The sequence below is a fragment of the Littorina saxatilis genome, linkage group LG2 (genome assembly GCF_037325665.1).
Source record: "Littorina saxatilis isolate snail1 linkage group LG2, US_GU_Lsax_2.0, whole genome shotgun sequence".
NCBI lineage: Eukaryota > Metazoa > Mollusca > Gastropoda > Littorinimorpha > Littorinidae > Littorina > Littorina saxatilis.
In genome coordinates, this window is record NC_090246.1 from 14,612,497 (window position 1) to 14,629,453 (window position 16,957).

The 16,957-nt window shown below is 39.0% G+C and overlaps 1 protein-coding gene across 1 annotated transcript in view; it reads right to left on the reverse strand.

Moving 5' to 3' along the window:
- Positions 1–5,525, reverse strand: part of LOC138958267 (uncharacterized) — a 15,056-nt gene extending 9,531 nt beyond the window's left edge. Inside the window, exons 1-6 of the mRNA XM_070329377.1 lie at positions 5,169–5,525; positions 4,684–4,792; positions 2,669–4,028; positions 2,177–2,271; positions 1,511–1,790; positions 726–820 (exon numbers count right to left, since the gene is read on the reverse strand). Of these exons, the coding sequence (XP_070185478.1) occupies positions 726–820; positions 1,511–1,790; positions 2,177–2,271; positions 2,669–4,028; positions 4,684–4,792; positions 5,169–5,212 (1,983 nt within the window). The 5' untranslated portion in view covers positions 5,213–5,525. The remainder of the gene's footprint in view (positions 1–725; positions 821–1,510; positions 1,791–2,176; positions 2,272–2,668; positions 4,029–4,683; positions 4,793–5,168) is intronic.
- Positions 5,526–16,957: the final 11,432 nt, after the last annotated feature.

The following is a 16,957-nucleotide window of genomic DNA, read 5'->3' on the forward strand; positions in this document are numbered from 1 at the left end:
CCCTCCCTCCCCTCTCCCCCTCTCTCTCTCTCTCTCTCCCGCGAAGGTTTTTCTTTTTCTCAATTTTTGTTTTGTTACAGAGTAATAAAGGTCAATTTTCTTGATGCATAACATTTAATGCTTCCATAAGGCCTAAAAAAAAAATAGGTGTGGTTACGGTAACCCGACCTACCCTATTTTGGGGGCCGACCCTATAACTTTTTATTACATTTGTTAAAAAAAAAACCCACAAAAAACAAGAAAACGAGTGCAGAAAACGCAATGAAAGCGAAAGAGCCCGAGTCGCACACTTATTTCCCTGTCAAGTAGGTTTAATTTGTACACATTAGAAAAAAAAAGTTTAAAAAAAAAAAAGTGATTGCCTACCTTCCTACCCTATTTTTTGGGGCTATGTTACCGTAACCACACCTATTTTTTTTTATTTTTTTTGCCTAACATAACATAAAACAGGCACATATGCTTTGACTACACTTAAGATTCAAACAGATCCAGGCAAAGTACGACGTTAGTCCTATTTACACCTTTAATTTTTATCTTTCATTTTAATGTTCGGTTTTCTGAAAAGACAATGTAGCTGATTAATGAACAGATACAGCTACACCCAAAAAAACAGTCAAACAAACACAATGATTGCATAATCAGTTCGACCATATCCTTATCCTAAGTCCTCTCTTGTGCTAAATTTAGGCACAGTCACCAAGGCATATGCTGGCTCAGAGACTTACCTGCTGGTATAGAGGGACTCCTATGTGTTTCTCTTTGTCAGGGAGAAGAGGAGCGTTGTCTTCAGAGTCTGTGTCCGTCTTACAACAAGCTCCACCTGTAGACATAAAGTTTCAGTCAGCAATGACGTGCAGTCCAATCAATGTATAAGCATGCTTTAAAACTGGACAACTAACAGACTTGTTACCTCGCCGGCATCTTGCTTGCGAGATTCATCGAAGACTTTGAGATCAGTTCATTGTTTTTACCATAAGTGTTTGTCTGTCTGTTTGACCACTGGGTCAACGTACTATAAATGTAACGTGTTTTTGTTGTTGTCAATAATGAAACGTTCCAATAACCTACAATTCTTGTTTTTTGATTCTAGACAACTAATAAATTAACGAACAGGCTGCCGACCAGCCACCTCTCAATAAAGGACGTCATGTTTTCCATCGTTCTGACTGATCTATACCGATTATGAAACGACATCTGCAGTGTCAGAACAATGTTACCATTCCTAAGGTTGTTCTCCCATCACTGGTACGAATCTAGCAGAATAGAGTGAAATCCTCCCACCACCCCCCCCCCCCGGCAACCCCCCCCCCCTCCCTGATGTAGGACTCTTAATTTTTCAAGACCGTACTTTCTCACATTTTCTTTTTAATGACATCAGTAACTTGACTTAATTTTAGCACTCCCTTTGGTTTTCTTAAGGACTTCATTTTCTCAGATTGGTTGCAGTATTACAAGTGCTAGGGGGGGGGGGGGGGGCGGTCTCAGTATTGTTTTGTCCATTAACACTCACCATTACCAAGTAGCGCCGACTCCGCAATACGGACCACAGGGAACACCATAATCGGGAAAGTGAAGAGAACGCCAATGATGAAGCAAATATTCATAACCACGCTGAGTCCAGAGCCTGCCGCAATGTTCATCGTGACCATCTGAGAGATGGCGTCCCCAAAAGAGAGATAACTCAGCATGCTCAAGACGACGTGTAGTGCCGTCAGGAAGGCTATACCTCCGGCCAGAAATGAGGCGAAGTTGTGTCGGTTTCCATCCATGCTCCCCTCCACTGCCATTATCTGAAATAGTCCATGGAATTGTGCATTATTTCCCCCTGTGATTCTTTCCATCTGTAAACTGGAAGCGGTGTTTATTTTCGATAATCACCCAGCAACAACAAAAAGACCTAATCAGCAATAAGCCCAATTCCTCGATAGCTCATGGGTTCAGAGCTACACTCCGTGGGCACTACTCTTAGCGACTGAAAAGTTCCCAAACCTCAAATGTACGAAATATGCATCTCTTGAGTAGACAACACAAATAGACGCTGAAGCTCGCACTTTTCATGATCCGCCAACTTCGATCATTATTTTTAATATCCACTGAGACTCGGCATGTCAGTAACCTCTATGTCTTTGCCTTGTAAATTTAGAAGACTAATAATGCATGAAAGGTTTTGAATTACCGTTCCTGCTCCCTCAAATGCGCTTGCTACAGTGCCAACAAAAAGCGGTAGACCTTCCAGTCGTGCCCATTGCCAGCTGTCAGACAATCGGAAACCTGCAACCAAATAGTCGCACAGTCATATATGTTTTCAGTAACTCAAAAAAAGTATACAGAGAGAGAGAGAGAGAGAGAGAGAGAGAGAGAGAGAGAGAGAGAGAGAGAGAGAGAGAGAGACTCAGAGAGAGACAGAGAGAGAGAGAGAGAGACAGAGAGAGAGAGAGAGACAGAGAGAGAGAGAGAGAGAGAGAGAGAGACTCGGAGAGAGAGAGAGAGAGTACAAGACAAGAGATGCATGTAAGCACCGGAACACAGAAAATCACAGTCGTGAGTACAATCAAAGTAAACAAAAAACTAAAAAAGAACAAAGTCAGCGAACCAACCAGCCAACCGACCAGTCAACTAACTTGCCAACCAACTTCAGCCAGAAAATACCATGCACAAAAACACCTACTTGCTATGACAGCAGCTATGATGATGAACGCTCCAGCCAGCAAGGCAAGATTCCCAATAGCACTGACGACTCCAAACCCACGCAGTTTCCGTGGCAACACCAGCACCAGAAACACTGCCACTGGGAACAACACCATCAGACGTAAATCAGGAGCATTTGTCCACGTTTCTGTCCATGAGGGTTCTTCCACTGCCGTAGGATCAGAAAACTCCTCTTCCATTGACCTAAGAATGGCTGTTGCTGCAAATGCAGGGAAGTTCTGAATGTTTAACGTTTGAGAAGATTTGGCGGGAAGAGTGTTTGTGGAGGTTGGATCTTCAGGACGAAAATATGGGGCCGCTGAAGTTTGCACAGAATTACTGAGAGTGGCTGCTACAGTGGAAGGATTTATGGAAACAAAAGATGAAGTAGTGGATGACGAAGAGTCGGCTTCTGTTGAAGCCAGAACAGCTGTTGTTTCTGCAGAACTGGTGGGAAGATTGGCTGAAAATGTGCCTTCACTTGAAGTGAAAGCGGCTATGGACTCGTCACTGACATTTCCAGAAGCTGGGGTTGTATTAGCAGAAGTTGGATCGTTTGTTGTTTTTGGGATCCTATTTGAAGAACCTGCAATAACTGAGGTAGAGGTTGAACGTTTTTCAGTTTGTGAGGTGGAAGTAGAGAAGTGTGCGCCCTGAGAAGTAGAAATCTGGTGAGCGAGCAGAGTGGTTATCAGATCCGACACCCCTGGGCTTGTGAACTCGTGAGGGTTGGAGTTGGTGTTGGTCATAACTTCAGCTTTTGACAGAGTAGCTGTTGTAACGGTCTCAATATTTCCAACATCCATGCCGCGGAATGTCCTGGATTTGTTCAGCTGAGAAATCTCCCATGCTTTCCACGGCAAGTCCGGAAGATGGCGGCAGTCAGGGGAAGCAACTGTGGTGCTGTTGTGAAGCTGCACGGTGCAATTATAGACCGGAAAGAAGGTCATCAAGGCGTTGGCGGTGAAGACGGCATAGTTGAGACAAAACCCAACCTGCGTGATAACGATCAGAACGTTGGTCACCATCAGCCCCCACTTGCCCAAACACATGTGAGCAACGTCTCCATACACCATACTCTTCACCAACCGTCTCTTGACCGCCACTGACCGTCCAGGCTGTCCTGACGTTGCCCAGTCACTGACCAGATGATCAGTGTGCAGCGTGGAGCACGACTCGCTGTGACGGAGATGTCCATTTCTGTGAGCTCTGCTGGCATAGTTGGTGGGATGTCGCAGCAGGTGTGTGACGTGTTGGATGGCGTGGTACTTGCACTTCACGAGAAGCTGGCAGCAGTGGGCTGTCAACACCGCGATGAGAACCAGTCCGGCGACGCCTAGCTGTTCACAGAAATATAGAAGAGAGTAAGCACATATACGGCTTCTCTCATGTTACATGTAAAGTGGCCCCTCCCCCCTTTTTTTTGCACAACCTTGGGGGTAGGGGGGATTCTACTGTTCATGGGCTGAAACTCCCACGGCTTTTACATGTATGAGCGTTTTTACCCCGTCATTTAGGTACCCATACGCCGCTTTCGGGGGGTATTTTCATGTTTCTATAACCCACAGAACCCTGACATGGATTACAGGATCTTTTCCGTGAGCACGGCTTGGTCGTGTGCTTGCGTGTACACTGACGCGAAGGGGCATAAGGCACTAGCAGGTCTGACCTGGGAGCTCGAATAAATCTCTACTCTTAACCCACCAGGTGCGGCCGGGATTCTAACACACGACCTTCCGTTTGAGAGACGGGCGTCTTATCCACTATAGGCCCGTCAATAAGCATTGAAATGAACAAGCGACAGTAATCCTTTGAACTCATCTTTAATACTCTGGGGTTTTGTTCTTAAAGGGAGACACAAACATGGTAAGAATGACATTCATGCTTCGTCTCTCCTTCTACACCCATGACCTAAACAGAGGGACAGTCCGACAGAAAGAGACAGATTTAAAGACTAACAAACATACAAGCAAAAAACTAAATAAATCAACTCACAGCAAGACCGCTCTGGCCAAAGGCAAAGGGAATGGAGATGAAGTTGGAGCCAACAAAAGCCTTCAAGACATTGGCAAAGTCACTGATGTAGACAGAAAGGCCTGGCCGCCTGAAACAAATTACAGTGATGCCAAACTTAGAACACATCTGGTAGAAAATTACCACTATTCACACTGTGACACACACACACACACATATATATATAGACGCACGCACACGCACATACTCACTCACACACACATGCATGCATACACACACACACACTCGCACGCACACATACATACACAGACGCACGCACATGCACGCACGCACATACTCACTCACACACACATGCATGCACGCACACACACATGCATGTACGCACACACGTACACACACACACTTAGCACTTTAACAATCAGTAAATGATGTCACTTTAGACTGTTCTCTGGCATCAACGAATAAATAATCATTGACAAAGATCAGCAAACAGAAAGGTAACTTACCGATATCGGTCAGAGGAAGACTCAATCAGTATACTTTGAGACATCTTTCATCTGAAGTCAAACGTTACACATGTGGTGTTATCCTTTTTAGATCAAAGATTATCAATGGTACGGTGTTTTTTTCATTCAACTGGTTCTACTGTTAATGTTTCGTGCAAAAAAAGCAATTGCTTTAAAAATTAAAGTCTGTTCACACGCTATAAAATGTGTTTGATAATACCACTCTTTGAAGTCAGTTTGTGAAGAACCTCTTTCTTTTTGATTTTTGTTTACTCATTGGTATATTTTCCATCCACTTTTTTAGAAACTAAAACTGTTCTCATAACACTGATATTTTATTCAGATATAAAAGTAGGGTGTTACGTATTACATTCAGCTCGTTAGGATTTGCTGAATCATTTCTGGATTTGACCAGTACGGAGGAGCCGAGATCTTGACTGGTCTTTAACCCTTTCACTAGCAATAAATCTTGTTCATTTAAATAAATTGAATAAAGAGGTCTTTTAAGTTCAAAAGTTACTTGAGTCACCCTTCTAGGTATATAAAAAAGACAGAATATATAGAGCTTTGCGGTCTACTAAACAGCGAAACATACACATACAATGAAACAGGTATCATCATTTTACGTACATTCTACAAAACAATAAGAACCATAGTGCTCTAAATATAGATTTACTGTGCAACTAGAGAAAGTGAGAAAGAACCATAGTGCTCTAAATATAGATTTACTGTGCAACTAGAGAAAGTGAGAAAGAACCAATCTCCTGGCACCTGAGAGAATAACAAGCATTGAAATAAACAAGTGACTTGGAAACATTGAAATAAACAAGTGACTTGGAAACATTGAAATAAACAAGTGACTTGGAAACATTGAAATAAACACGTGACTTGGAAACATTGAAATAAACAAGTGACTTGGAAACATTGAAATAAACAAGTGACTTGGAAACATTGAAATAAACAAGTGACTTGGAAACATTGAAATAAACAAGTGACTTGGAAACATTGAAATAAACAAGTGACTTGGAAACATTGAAATAAACAAGTGACTTGGAAACATTGAAATAAACAAGTGACTTGGAAACATTGAAATAAACAAGTGACTTGGAAACATTGAAATAAACAAGTGACTTGGAAACATTGAAATAAACAAGTGACTTGGAAACATTGAAATAAACAAGTGACTTGGAAACATTGAAATAAACAAGTGACTTGGAAACATTGAAATAAACAAGTGACTTGGAAACATTGAAATAAACAAGTGACTTGGAAACATTGAAATAAACAAGTGACTTGGAAACATTGAAATAAACAAGTGACTTGGAAACATTGAAATAAACAAGTGACTTGGAAACATTGAAATAAACAAGTGACTTGGAAACATTGAAATAAACAAGTGACTTGGAAACATTGAAATAAACAAGTGACTTGGAAACATTGAAATAAACAAGTGACTTGGAAACATTGAAATAAACAAGTGACTTGGAAACATTGAAATAAACAAGTGGCTTGCAAACATTGAAATAAACAAGTGACTTGGAAACATTGAAATAAACACGTGACTTGGAAACATTGAAATAAACAAGTGACTTGGAAACATTGAAATAAACAAGTGACTTGGAAACATTGAAATAAACAAGTGACTTGGAAACATTGAAATAAACAAGTGACTTGGAAACATTGAAATAAACAAGTGACTTGGAAACATTGAAATAAACAAGTGACTTGGAAACATTGAAATAAACAAGTGACTTGGAAACATTGAAATAAACAAGTGACTTGGAAACATTGAAATAAACAAGTGACTTGGAAACATTGAAATAAACAAGTGACTTGGAAACATTGAAATAAACAAGTGACTTGGAAACATTGAAATAAACAAGTGACTTGGAAACATTGAAATAAACAAGTGACTTGGAAACATTGAAATAAACAAGTGACTTGGAAACATTGAAATAAACAAGTGACTTGGAAACATTGAAATAAACAAGTGACTTGGAAACATTGAAATAAACAAGTGACTTGGAAACATTGAAATAAACAAGTGACTTGGAAACATTGAAATAAACAAGTGACTTGGAAACATTGAAATAAACAAGTGACTTGGAAACATTGAAATAAACCAGTGACTTGGAAACATTAAAATAAACAAGTGACTTGGAAACATTGAAATAAACAAGTGACTTGCAAACATTGAAATAAACAAGTGACTTGGAAACATTGAAATAAACAAGTGGCTTGCAAACATTGAAATAAACAAGTGACTTGGAAACATTGAAATAAACAAGTGACTTGGAAACATTGAAATAAACAAGTGACTTGGAAACATTGAAATAAACAAGTGACTTGGAAACATTGAAATAAACAAGTGACTTGGAAACACCCTTTTAAAGACCTAAACGACGGGCGAAGTGGCGCAGTGGTAAGACGTCGGCCTCCTAATCGGGAGGTCGGGAGTTTTGTGTGGGGAACCCAAATGGGCAAACGAGCTCACACGTTACCATAATTTCTGGAACGCTGAAGAAGAAGAAGACCTAAACAAATCTGAGAAAAGCAGACCTTAAAAAGGAGGGAGTCTGAAAATGGGGGCAAATTCACAGAGGTTATGAATGGGAAGTCTGAGAAATCAGGTCCTTGAAAGGGAGGGAGTCTTGAATTGGGGGGTCTGAAAAGGGGGGTTCCATTGTATTTATACACACAAGATGAAATCTAAACTTTTATCCGCACTCTTACCTTTTCTTCTTAATCCCCGGCAAGGAGGGGGTTAAAGCCTCAGTGTCCACAACAGAAACTTTCCATCAGGTGAGATTGTTCCTACCTTGGTACTTACTGTGTCACATAGCACCACGTGGTTGATCACACTAAAAGGGTAACATTTCAACAGAGTAGATGTATTTAGCATATGGTCACGCATAATTGCCTCCTCATAGTAGTTTTCCATTATCACTAAAGCTATTTTAAGCCTTGACCGTGTAACATAAAATCTGGTTTATACAGCTTTCATTTTGCGTTTTCCATTTCCTCCAAAACCTTTCAACGTAAGGGCAATGTTATGAAACCATAAAAGGAAATATTTAGAATATGTACTGGTGAGGCACCAAAAGTAAGACAGCCGAACAGAGCATGGATTTTTTTAATGATTTCTTGAGAATTCAAAGTTTAAAAATCTGTTCTGCTTTTGTGGTGTTTTTGTTTTTGTTCTGAATGTAATTGTTGTTGTTGATGGGTTTCCTTCTACAGTTCAGACAACTTCTGGAGTAAATTGTGTGCATTGCTTTGTGTGTGTGTGTGTGTGTGTGTGTGCGTGTGTCTGTGTGTGTGCGTGCGTGTGTGTGTGTGTTTGTGTGAACTTAGTTTTTGACAGTGTCTTTTTAATTGAGATTGCTTACTTATGTACTTAGAAAGAAAAAGGAAAATGACCTGTGTGTGTGTGTGCATAAGTGCGTGCATCTTGTGTGTGTGTGTTGCCATGTGTGTGTGTGCATAAGTGCGTGCATCTTGTGTGTGTGTGTGTTGCCATGTGTGTGTGTGTGTGTGTGCGTGTGTGTGTGCTTAACTGGTTCGGTTGCTTTGCAATGATCATTGAAACACAGCGATGCAATGAAATACAAGGCTGTATTGTTTTCAGCACTGTGCATGGCAGCTTTGTGTGCGTGTTTCCATTTTCCAACATTTTCACCTTAGTAAAGGAATCATATGTACTTCAATGGTATTGTGTAACATGGCAACAGTTCTTTCCACAGGCAATTGACAAGAGGTGGGCGGGGGCCTGTGGGTTGGATGACATGCTCTTAAGACTACTATTATAACTGTAGTATGAGTAGAGCTTCCGCCACCCTAACCATGTGACGTCCAAAACACATGCCCCGCCCACCTTGTGTTGAGTGCCTGTGGTTCTTTCTATCTGCAGTAATAGCAATAGGTCACATGTTTCATATTTGTAACCTCCACAACAAAAAGCCAGAGAAGAAAAGTCTGTGAGATGTTTTTTTTAATGTTTATTGAAGTGAATCAACAATGCCCAACACATCACAATGGACAAATCAACACCATATATTTCTTTCTTTCACATAATAAGGTTAACCTGAGAGGTAAAACTCACCAAAATTGGCTAACCAGGAATGAAATCATCATACATACAATGGACAAAGTTCTGGTGAGAGAGTAGGTATCCATACCATTGACTCAGGACCAATACTAATTCACACAAATGTCTACAATCCTATGTTCACACAAAAAATAAAACATGAGCGATAAAAAGGAGCATCTGTTTTGAATACAAAACCACTACAGGCTAGAGTAAAATTAATATACAAAAAGAGACGTGTCACACAACTCCATAAACTTGGGTAATATTTTTGCTGTTAAAACGTTTCATTGCACATTGTCACTGATAATGCATGATGAATAATGGCAAGATTTGAATGACGACTCTTTGCTAATGACTTTGTCTGTCGTGACTTGCCATCATCCTGATTGAATAAAGCTTTCCGTTTCAATGCCAGTGATATTCTGTAAATATAAAAAATAAAAATAAATCATAATCACTACAAATATCCTTTTGGTCCAGCTACACTAAAACCATGTTTTCCTCTTCAAAAAGGGAACTACATGTACTAACTGCACAGAACACCCTAATCAGTGTTATACTAATAAAATACATTATTATTCTTTCATTCATTTTCATTATTAGCAATCACAGAAAAATCCATCATTCAAACCTCCTTTGAGCAAAATATTTGCTACAAGCCCATCTTTAAAATGTGTAGCAAGGACAAATAACAGAAAAAAAGAAGAAAAAAAAAACCCCATTCTCTTTTGCAAAGTAATTGGCAGTTTTCTTTCATACCTCTTTTCTTATATATCATATCTGTACAGTTAATTTTTACCCACCATTTTAAGACTACCATTTTAAGACTACCATTTTAAGACTACCGTTTTAAGACTACCGTTTTAAGACTACCATTTTAAGACTACCGTTTTAAGACTACCGTTTTAAGACTACCATTTTAAGACTACCATTTTAAGACTACCATTTTAAGACAACCATTTTAAGACTACCATTTTAAGACTACCATTTTAAGACTACCATTTTAAGACTACCATTTTAAGACTTTTCTCTCTCCCCTCATCCCCCTTTCAAGACCTTGCTTTCTCAGATTTTCTGTTCATAACCTCAGTAAGTTTACCTCCATTTCTAGACTCAGTTCAGACCCGATTTCTGATATGTTAGGTCTTAAAATGGTACAGTATTAGTTTCTTGTAAACTTTCTTGAAGTTTCATTTGACCTTTCTTCTTCTTCTTCTTCAGCGTTCCAGAATGGTCTGGTTACGCGTGAGCTCGTTTGCCCGTTTGGGTTCCCCGCACTATACTCTGAGAGCATAGTCAGCTTCACTCCGCTTTCGTTGAGTAGGCATGCTGGGTATTTTCGTGTTTCCATAACCCACCGAACTCTGACATGGATTACAGGATCTTTTCCAGTGCACTTGGTCTTGAGCTTGCGTGTACACACGAAGGGGGTTAAGTCACAAGCAGGTCTGCATAAGTTGACCTGGGAGATCGGAAAAATCTCCACTCTTAACCCACCAGGCGGCAGCGACTGGGATTCGAACTCACGACCTCCCGATTAGGAGGCTGACGTCTGTGCCCGTCATTTGACCTTTCAAACCTTAGTCAGCTACTATTACATGAACTTAATGGTACATCAAAAGTGCAAACCGATCTTAATTCGTTTAGTCAGTGGAGCGATTTTCAAAATCTCATTAGTTATTCACAGTATAGAATTCAACTGGCTGAAAGTCATGCATGGGGACATTAGTCTGTCTCTGACCTCGTCATTACTTATGCAGTCACACACAGACTGTAATGAAACTAGGGCATAGGTCTGACCTACATAAAGTCTGATGTACACTGGAACCCCCCTTTTAAGACCTAAAAAAATCTGATGTATACTGGAACCCCCCTTTTAAGACCTAAAAAAATCTGATGTACACTGGAACCCCCCCTTTTAAGACCTAAACAAATCTGATGTATACTGGAACCCCCCTTTTAAGACCTAAAAAAATCTGATGTATACTGGAACCCCCCTTTTAAGACCTAAAAAAATCTGATGTACACTGGAACCCCCCCTTTTAAGACCTACATAAAGTCTGATGTATACTGGAACCCCCCTTTTAAGACCTAAAAAAATCTGATGTATACTGGAACCCCCCTTTTAAGACCTAAAAAAATCTGATGTATACTGGAACCCCCCTTTTAAGACCTAAAAAAATCTGATGTACACTGGAACCCCCCCTTTTAAGACCTAAACAAATCTGATGTACACTGGAACCCCCCTTTTAAGACCTAAAAAAATCTGATGTACACTGGAACCCCCTTTTAAGACCTAAAAAAATCTGATGTACACTGGAACCCCCTTTTAAGACCTAAAAAAATCTGATGTACACTGGAACCCCCCTTTTTAAGACCTAAAAAAATCTGATGTACACCGGAACCCCCCTTTTAAGACCTAAACAAATCTGATGTACACCGGAACCCCCTTTTTAAGACCTAAAAAAATCTGATGTACACCGGAACCCCCCTTTTAAGACCTAAAAAAATCTGATGTACACTGGAACCCCCCTTTTAAGACCTAAAAAAATCTGATGTATACTGGAACCCCCCTTTTAAGACCTAAAAAAATCTGATGTACACTGGAACCCCCCCTTTTAAGACCTAAACAAATCTGAGAAAATCGGGTCTTGAAAAAGAGGGAGTCTTCAATTGGAGGTAAATTAACAGAGGTTATGATTCTTTCTTTATTTGGTGTTTAACGTCGTTTTCAACCGTTCAAGGTTATATCGCGAAGGGGAAAGGGGGGGGGGATGATGGGATAGAGCCACTTGTCAATTGTTTCTTGTTCACAAAAGCACTAATCAAAAAATTGCTCCAGGGGCTTGCAACGTAGTACAATATATGACCTTACTGGGAGAATGCAAGTTTCCAGTACAAAGGACTTAACATTTCTTACATACTGCTTGGCTAAACTCTTTACAAACATTGACTATATTCCATACAAGAAACACTTAACAAGGGTAAAAGGAGAAACAGAATCCGTTAGTCGCGTCTTACGACATGCTGGGGAGCATCGGGTAAATTCTTCCCCCTAACCCGCGGGGGGTAGAGGTTATGATCAGAAAATGTGGAAAAGCAAGGTCTTGAAAAGGAGGAAGTCTTAAATTGGGGTTCCACTGTATTGTTAAAGCTTATCGTCACGCTCATAAGATAATTGCCTATGTCATTTTTTGATGTTTTGAGAAAAACACAAAAAACTTTCTTTGGTTTCTGAACAATCTGCCTATCTCATTACATTTAGTCAAGTTTTGACTAAATGTTTTAACATAGAGGGGGAATCGAGACGAGGGTCGTGGTGTATGTGTGTGTGTGTGTGTGTGGTGTATGTGTGTGTGTCTGTGTGTGTGTGTGTCTGTCTGTGCGTGTGTGTGTGTGTGTAGAGCGATTCAGACCAAACTACTGAACCGATCTTTATGAAATTTGACATGAGAGTTCCTGGGAATGATATCCCCGGACGTTTTTTTCTTTTTTTCGATAAATACTTTTGATGACATCATATCCGATTTTTTGTAAAAGTTGAGGCGGCACTGTCACACCCTCATTTTTCAATTAAATTGATTGAAATTTTGGCAAAGCAATCTTCGACGAAGGCCGGGGTTTGGTATTGCATTTCAGCTTGGTGGCTTAAAAACTAATGAGTGAGTTTGGTCATTAAAAATCGGAAACTTGTAATTAAAATTAATTTTTTATTAAACGATCCAAAAACAATTTCATCTTATTCTTCGTCATTTTCTGATTCCAACATATACATATGTTATATTAGGATTAAAAACAAGCTCTGAAAATTAAATATATTAACATTATTATTAAAATTTAATTTCCAAAATCGATTTAAAAACAATGTAATCTTATGTCTTGTCGGTTTCTGATTCCAAACACATCAAGATACGTTATGTTTGAATTAAAAACAAGGTCAGAAAGTTAAAACGAAGAGAGGTACAGAAAAGCGTGCTATGCAGCACAGCGAAACCACTACTGCGCTGAACAGGCTCATCAGTTTCACTCCGTTTTGCACAAGCGGCGGACTACGGTCATTGTGAAAAAATGCCGCAGTGCGTACAGTTTCATTCTGTGAGTTCCACAACTTTACTAAATGTAGTAATTTCGCCTTACGCGACTTGTTTTAGTTATAAGTTGCAAACTGCCTTATCTCGAGCGGTGACAGCTGGATAAACATGAGATAAAGAGCTAACAGCAACATTTTCAATCAGCAAAACTGTATAACAACCCACAAAGAGATTTTGCATACTTTCACATTCTTAAAACACAAGTCTTCCGGTATCATAAAAAAAAGTTCCTAACTCAAGAAACGAGATCGGCAGTTTTGCTTACGTTACCGTGGCAATGGTTTCCGACGGTCTGAGAGTTTGTACTCTCTAACACATAATAGACACCCTTCCAGTAGCTTCCCGTGTAGTTTCACTACAGAAATGCCTAACACTGAGATAGGTCTTTTTCTTATGAGCGTGACGTTATGCTGTCAGTTTGTCAAATTGAGACTGCTTCAAGAGGACAGAAGTACCTGTGATAAAAGGACACCCGTGGGACCAGCGGAAAGTGCTTGCACACAGCAGGTGTCCTGTCCTGACAGGTATAGGCCTTTGGTTTTTACATGATAGGCAAAAGGACAGTAGAAGGCTTAATCTATTGGGAGGTGTTCATTCATCAGAGGGGCCTTACAATGCAAGAACCACTGTATTCTTTAGGGCTCGAGTTTGAAACCCTGATACTTTATTTAAACCTTCCTAAAAAATGCCTTTTTCCTACTCTTCAAGATGGTGTTATTCTCATTCAAAGCCAAAAGTCAGGTGTGTACAGTGAATTTACTCCTTTTATCAAATATAGTGGCCCTACAATTTCATACAGACGTAATTCTATTGATAAATTCAATTTAATTCATTAACTAGGAGCAGACTAGATCAATCCAGCGCGAATAATGAACAACGCGAGGAACCACAACAATCTTTTTTTTTTTCATGATTAATTTGCACATATGCATCATTAAAGTGCAAGCAATTCATTTCATTCTTTCCTGTGACAATATGTCTGTGCAGTATATATATGCTGCAGTCATATTTGTGCAGATATAAACTCTAAATCTTACTGACATGTGGATATGTTTGGCAAAAGTCTGAACACTTTTATGATAAGGAAAACTGCAATTTTGGACGAAATTGATTCTGATGAATTGAATTCATTAAAAATCAAACGTACGCATGTTTTGGCGCCCTTGAACCTTTCTACAGTATTTCAACTAACTAAGGCCTTACATACCAGAAATTGGAACACTTAATCAAAATTTTAAATCTACATCAATTAATAGATACATATCTAGATTAATTTTTATCTCCTAGTTAACACTTTTAAGAGATGTACATGCCTGTCATCAGATTCTGATATGAGATGGGACAAGTACAAATTACAGTAGACTTCCACTATATCGCAGTCTTAGGGGTCCAAAGAATCAGAATGCAATATACTCCTTTTGTGGTAAAGGGGAGGGGGGGGGAGGGAGGGTCTGAGAGAAAACAAATAATTGTTTAACTCATTTACTGTCAGGGTTTCATGTCGTTGTGTTATTCTCAAGCTTCTGTAAGTTACAGCGCAAAGTTGTCTTCCTAAAACATTGTATGGTTGTGCATCATATTTATCTTCATGCTAGCAACACTTTTTAAAAAATTCGCATTTTGAGCTCACAGTAAATGAGACAGAGTGCTTCAATTTACCGTCAACATTTACAAAAATCGAAATCAGATCTCACACAATAAATCCAACAAAACTGCCACCTAAACAAATCTCAGTGGCTCAAAGGTAATGGCGGGAAAAAAACACACAGCAAAAACAACAAGACATTCCAACATCTCTCCATTGTTCCCCACTCCCAGTTACAAAGGATAGGGGTCGTAAATAAATAAAATAATTGCCAAGTAAAATGAAGATTTGCAAGAACAAAAATAAAGCTACATTCAGATCACAAGAGTGCTTCCACCTTCCTTTAAAAGCAGGGATTGCTACCACACATTTAAACATATGTGAGAAAAAAAATAGCATATCTATCACTATCTGATGGTCAAAAGAAATACACAGCTCCAATATATACAAGATTTTTTTTAAAGGGACACAGATTCAAATAGAAGTACACACAGTGACCACAACAAAAAACACTCAACAGTAACAGTACCTGGACTAACACCTACTATGCATAAAACTGCAAAAAGAAGAGAAACAGATCTTTCACTCTCTTGTGCTAAACAAACACTGCGAAAACCAGAGTTTAAACACCTTCGATTGGAGTTCTAATCTACAGAGATTCGAAGACAACATCAGTCACAGCGTCACAGTACAACTTTGTCACCAAAATCATATCCAGTTCGCAGCAAAGGCAATTTTAAGGATGGAAGAACTTTAGTTTTTTTCAAGGAAACTAACAGACACGGACAAAAATGTTCATAAACTTGTAAGTTGTAAATGTGAAAGAAACCGAGGGTTACATTTTTTTAATCAAAACACGTGCACATACACAAGATTCATTATTTTAATTGACTGCTATTGATACAGAGTAAACTGAACACTGAAAATATACAGAACTCTTTCTTTCTTTCTTTCTTTATTTGGTGTTTAACGTCGTTTTCAACCACGAAGGTTATATCGCGACGGGGAAAGGGGGGAGATGGGATAGAGCCACTTGTCAATTGTTTCTTGTTCACAAAAGCACTAATCAAAAATTTGCTCCAGGGGCTTGCAACGTAGTACAATGTATTACCTTACTGGGAGAATGCAAGTTTCCAGTACAAAGGACTTATACAGAACTCACACAGAAAAAAACATTGGTATGTGATTCTACGAATTCCAATTACTGTATAAAAAAAGGTATCATATGGGATGATGCTACATGTAATAGATCTACAAGTATCAAGTTGTTCTATTTAAAAAAAAACCTTACTTGCAAATAAAAACAACATAAATTAAAATACATTGTAAATGTATAGAAACTGCACTTAAAACTTGGGCCAACGGAAAATTAGCCTTAGTTTCTGTTGTTGCTGAAATAAAATCATGCAGGTTTACAATCAAAATTCAGTAAGCAAGAAAGAAAGGCTATGCAAAATTATAGCGAGTAGCCAAATAATCTTGAGATAACTTCATTATCTGTTTCATAAGTGTCTGTCTACTTCAAAGACCGTTGGGTTGACGTACTAGTAAACGTAACGTTTTGTTTTGTCAATACAAGGGTCGCCGCTTATAAAAAACGCGGTTAATAAAAACAGCTGTTTTTTAAATACAGTCTGGTCCGGTCCGGATTTACCACTATATAACCTGGACGAAGGGAAGTATTTCATTTATCCATTTCGATAATAACAATATTTTCCATTAATATCATATAGAGATTAGAAACATAAGTCTGAAAATATAAAAAGGAAATCTACCATATCATGTACATTTGAAAGCACAAATAAAATAACTGATCATACACAACACTTGATTAATAAAATGAACACAGGTAAAAGGTGCCGTTACCACAAAATATTCCACACAGAAAGGGGTGAGTACTGCGTGATGTGTCACCTCCCAGTTAATTAATATCACAAAATAAATATGTATTGCACGTCATTAAATACATTGAAAAATTTAGTGTATTTACACAGCCTAATAATACACAAGACAACTGTATTTT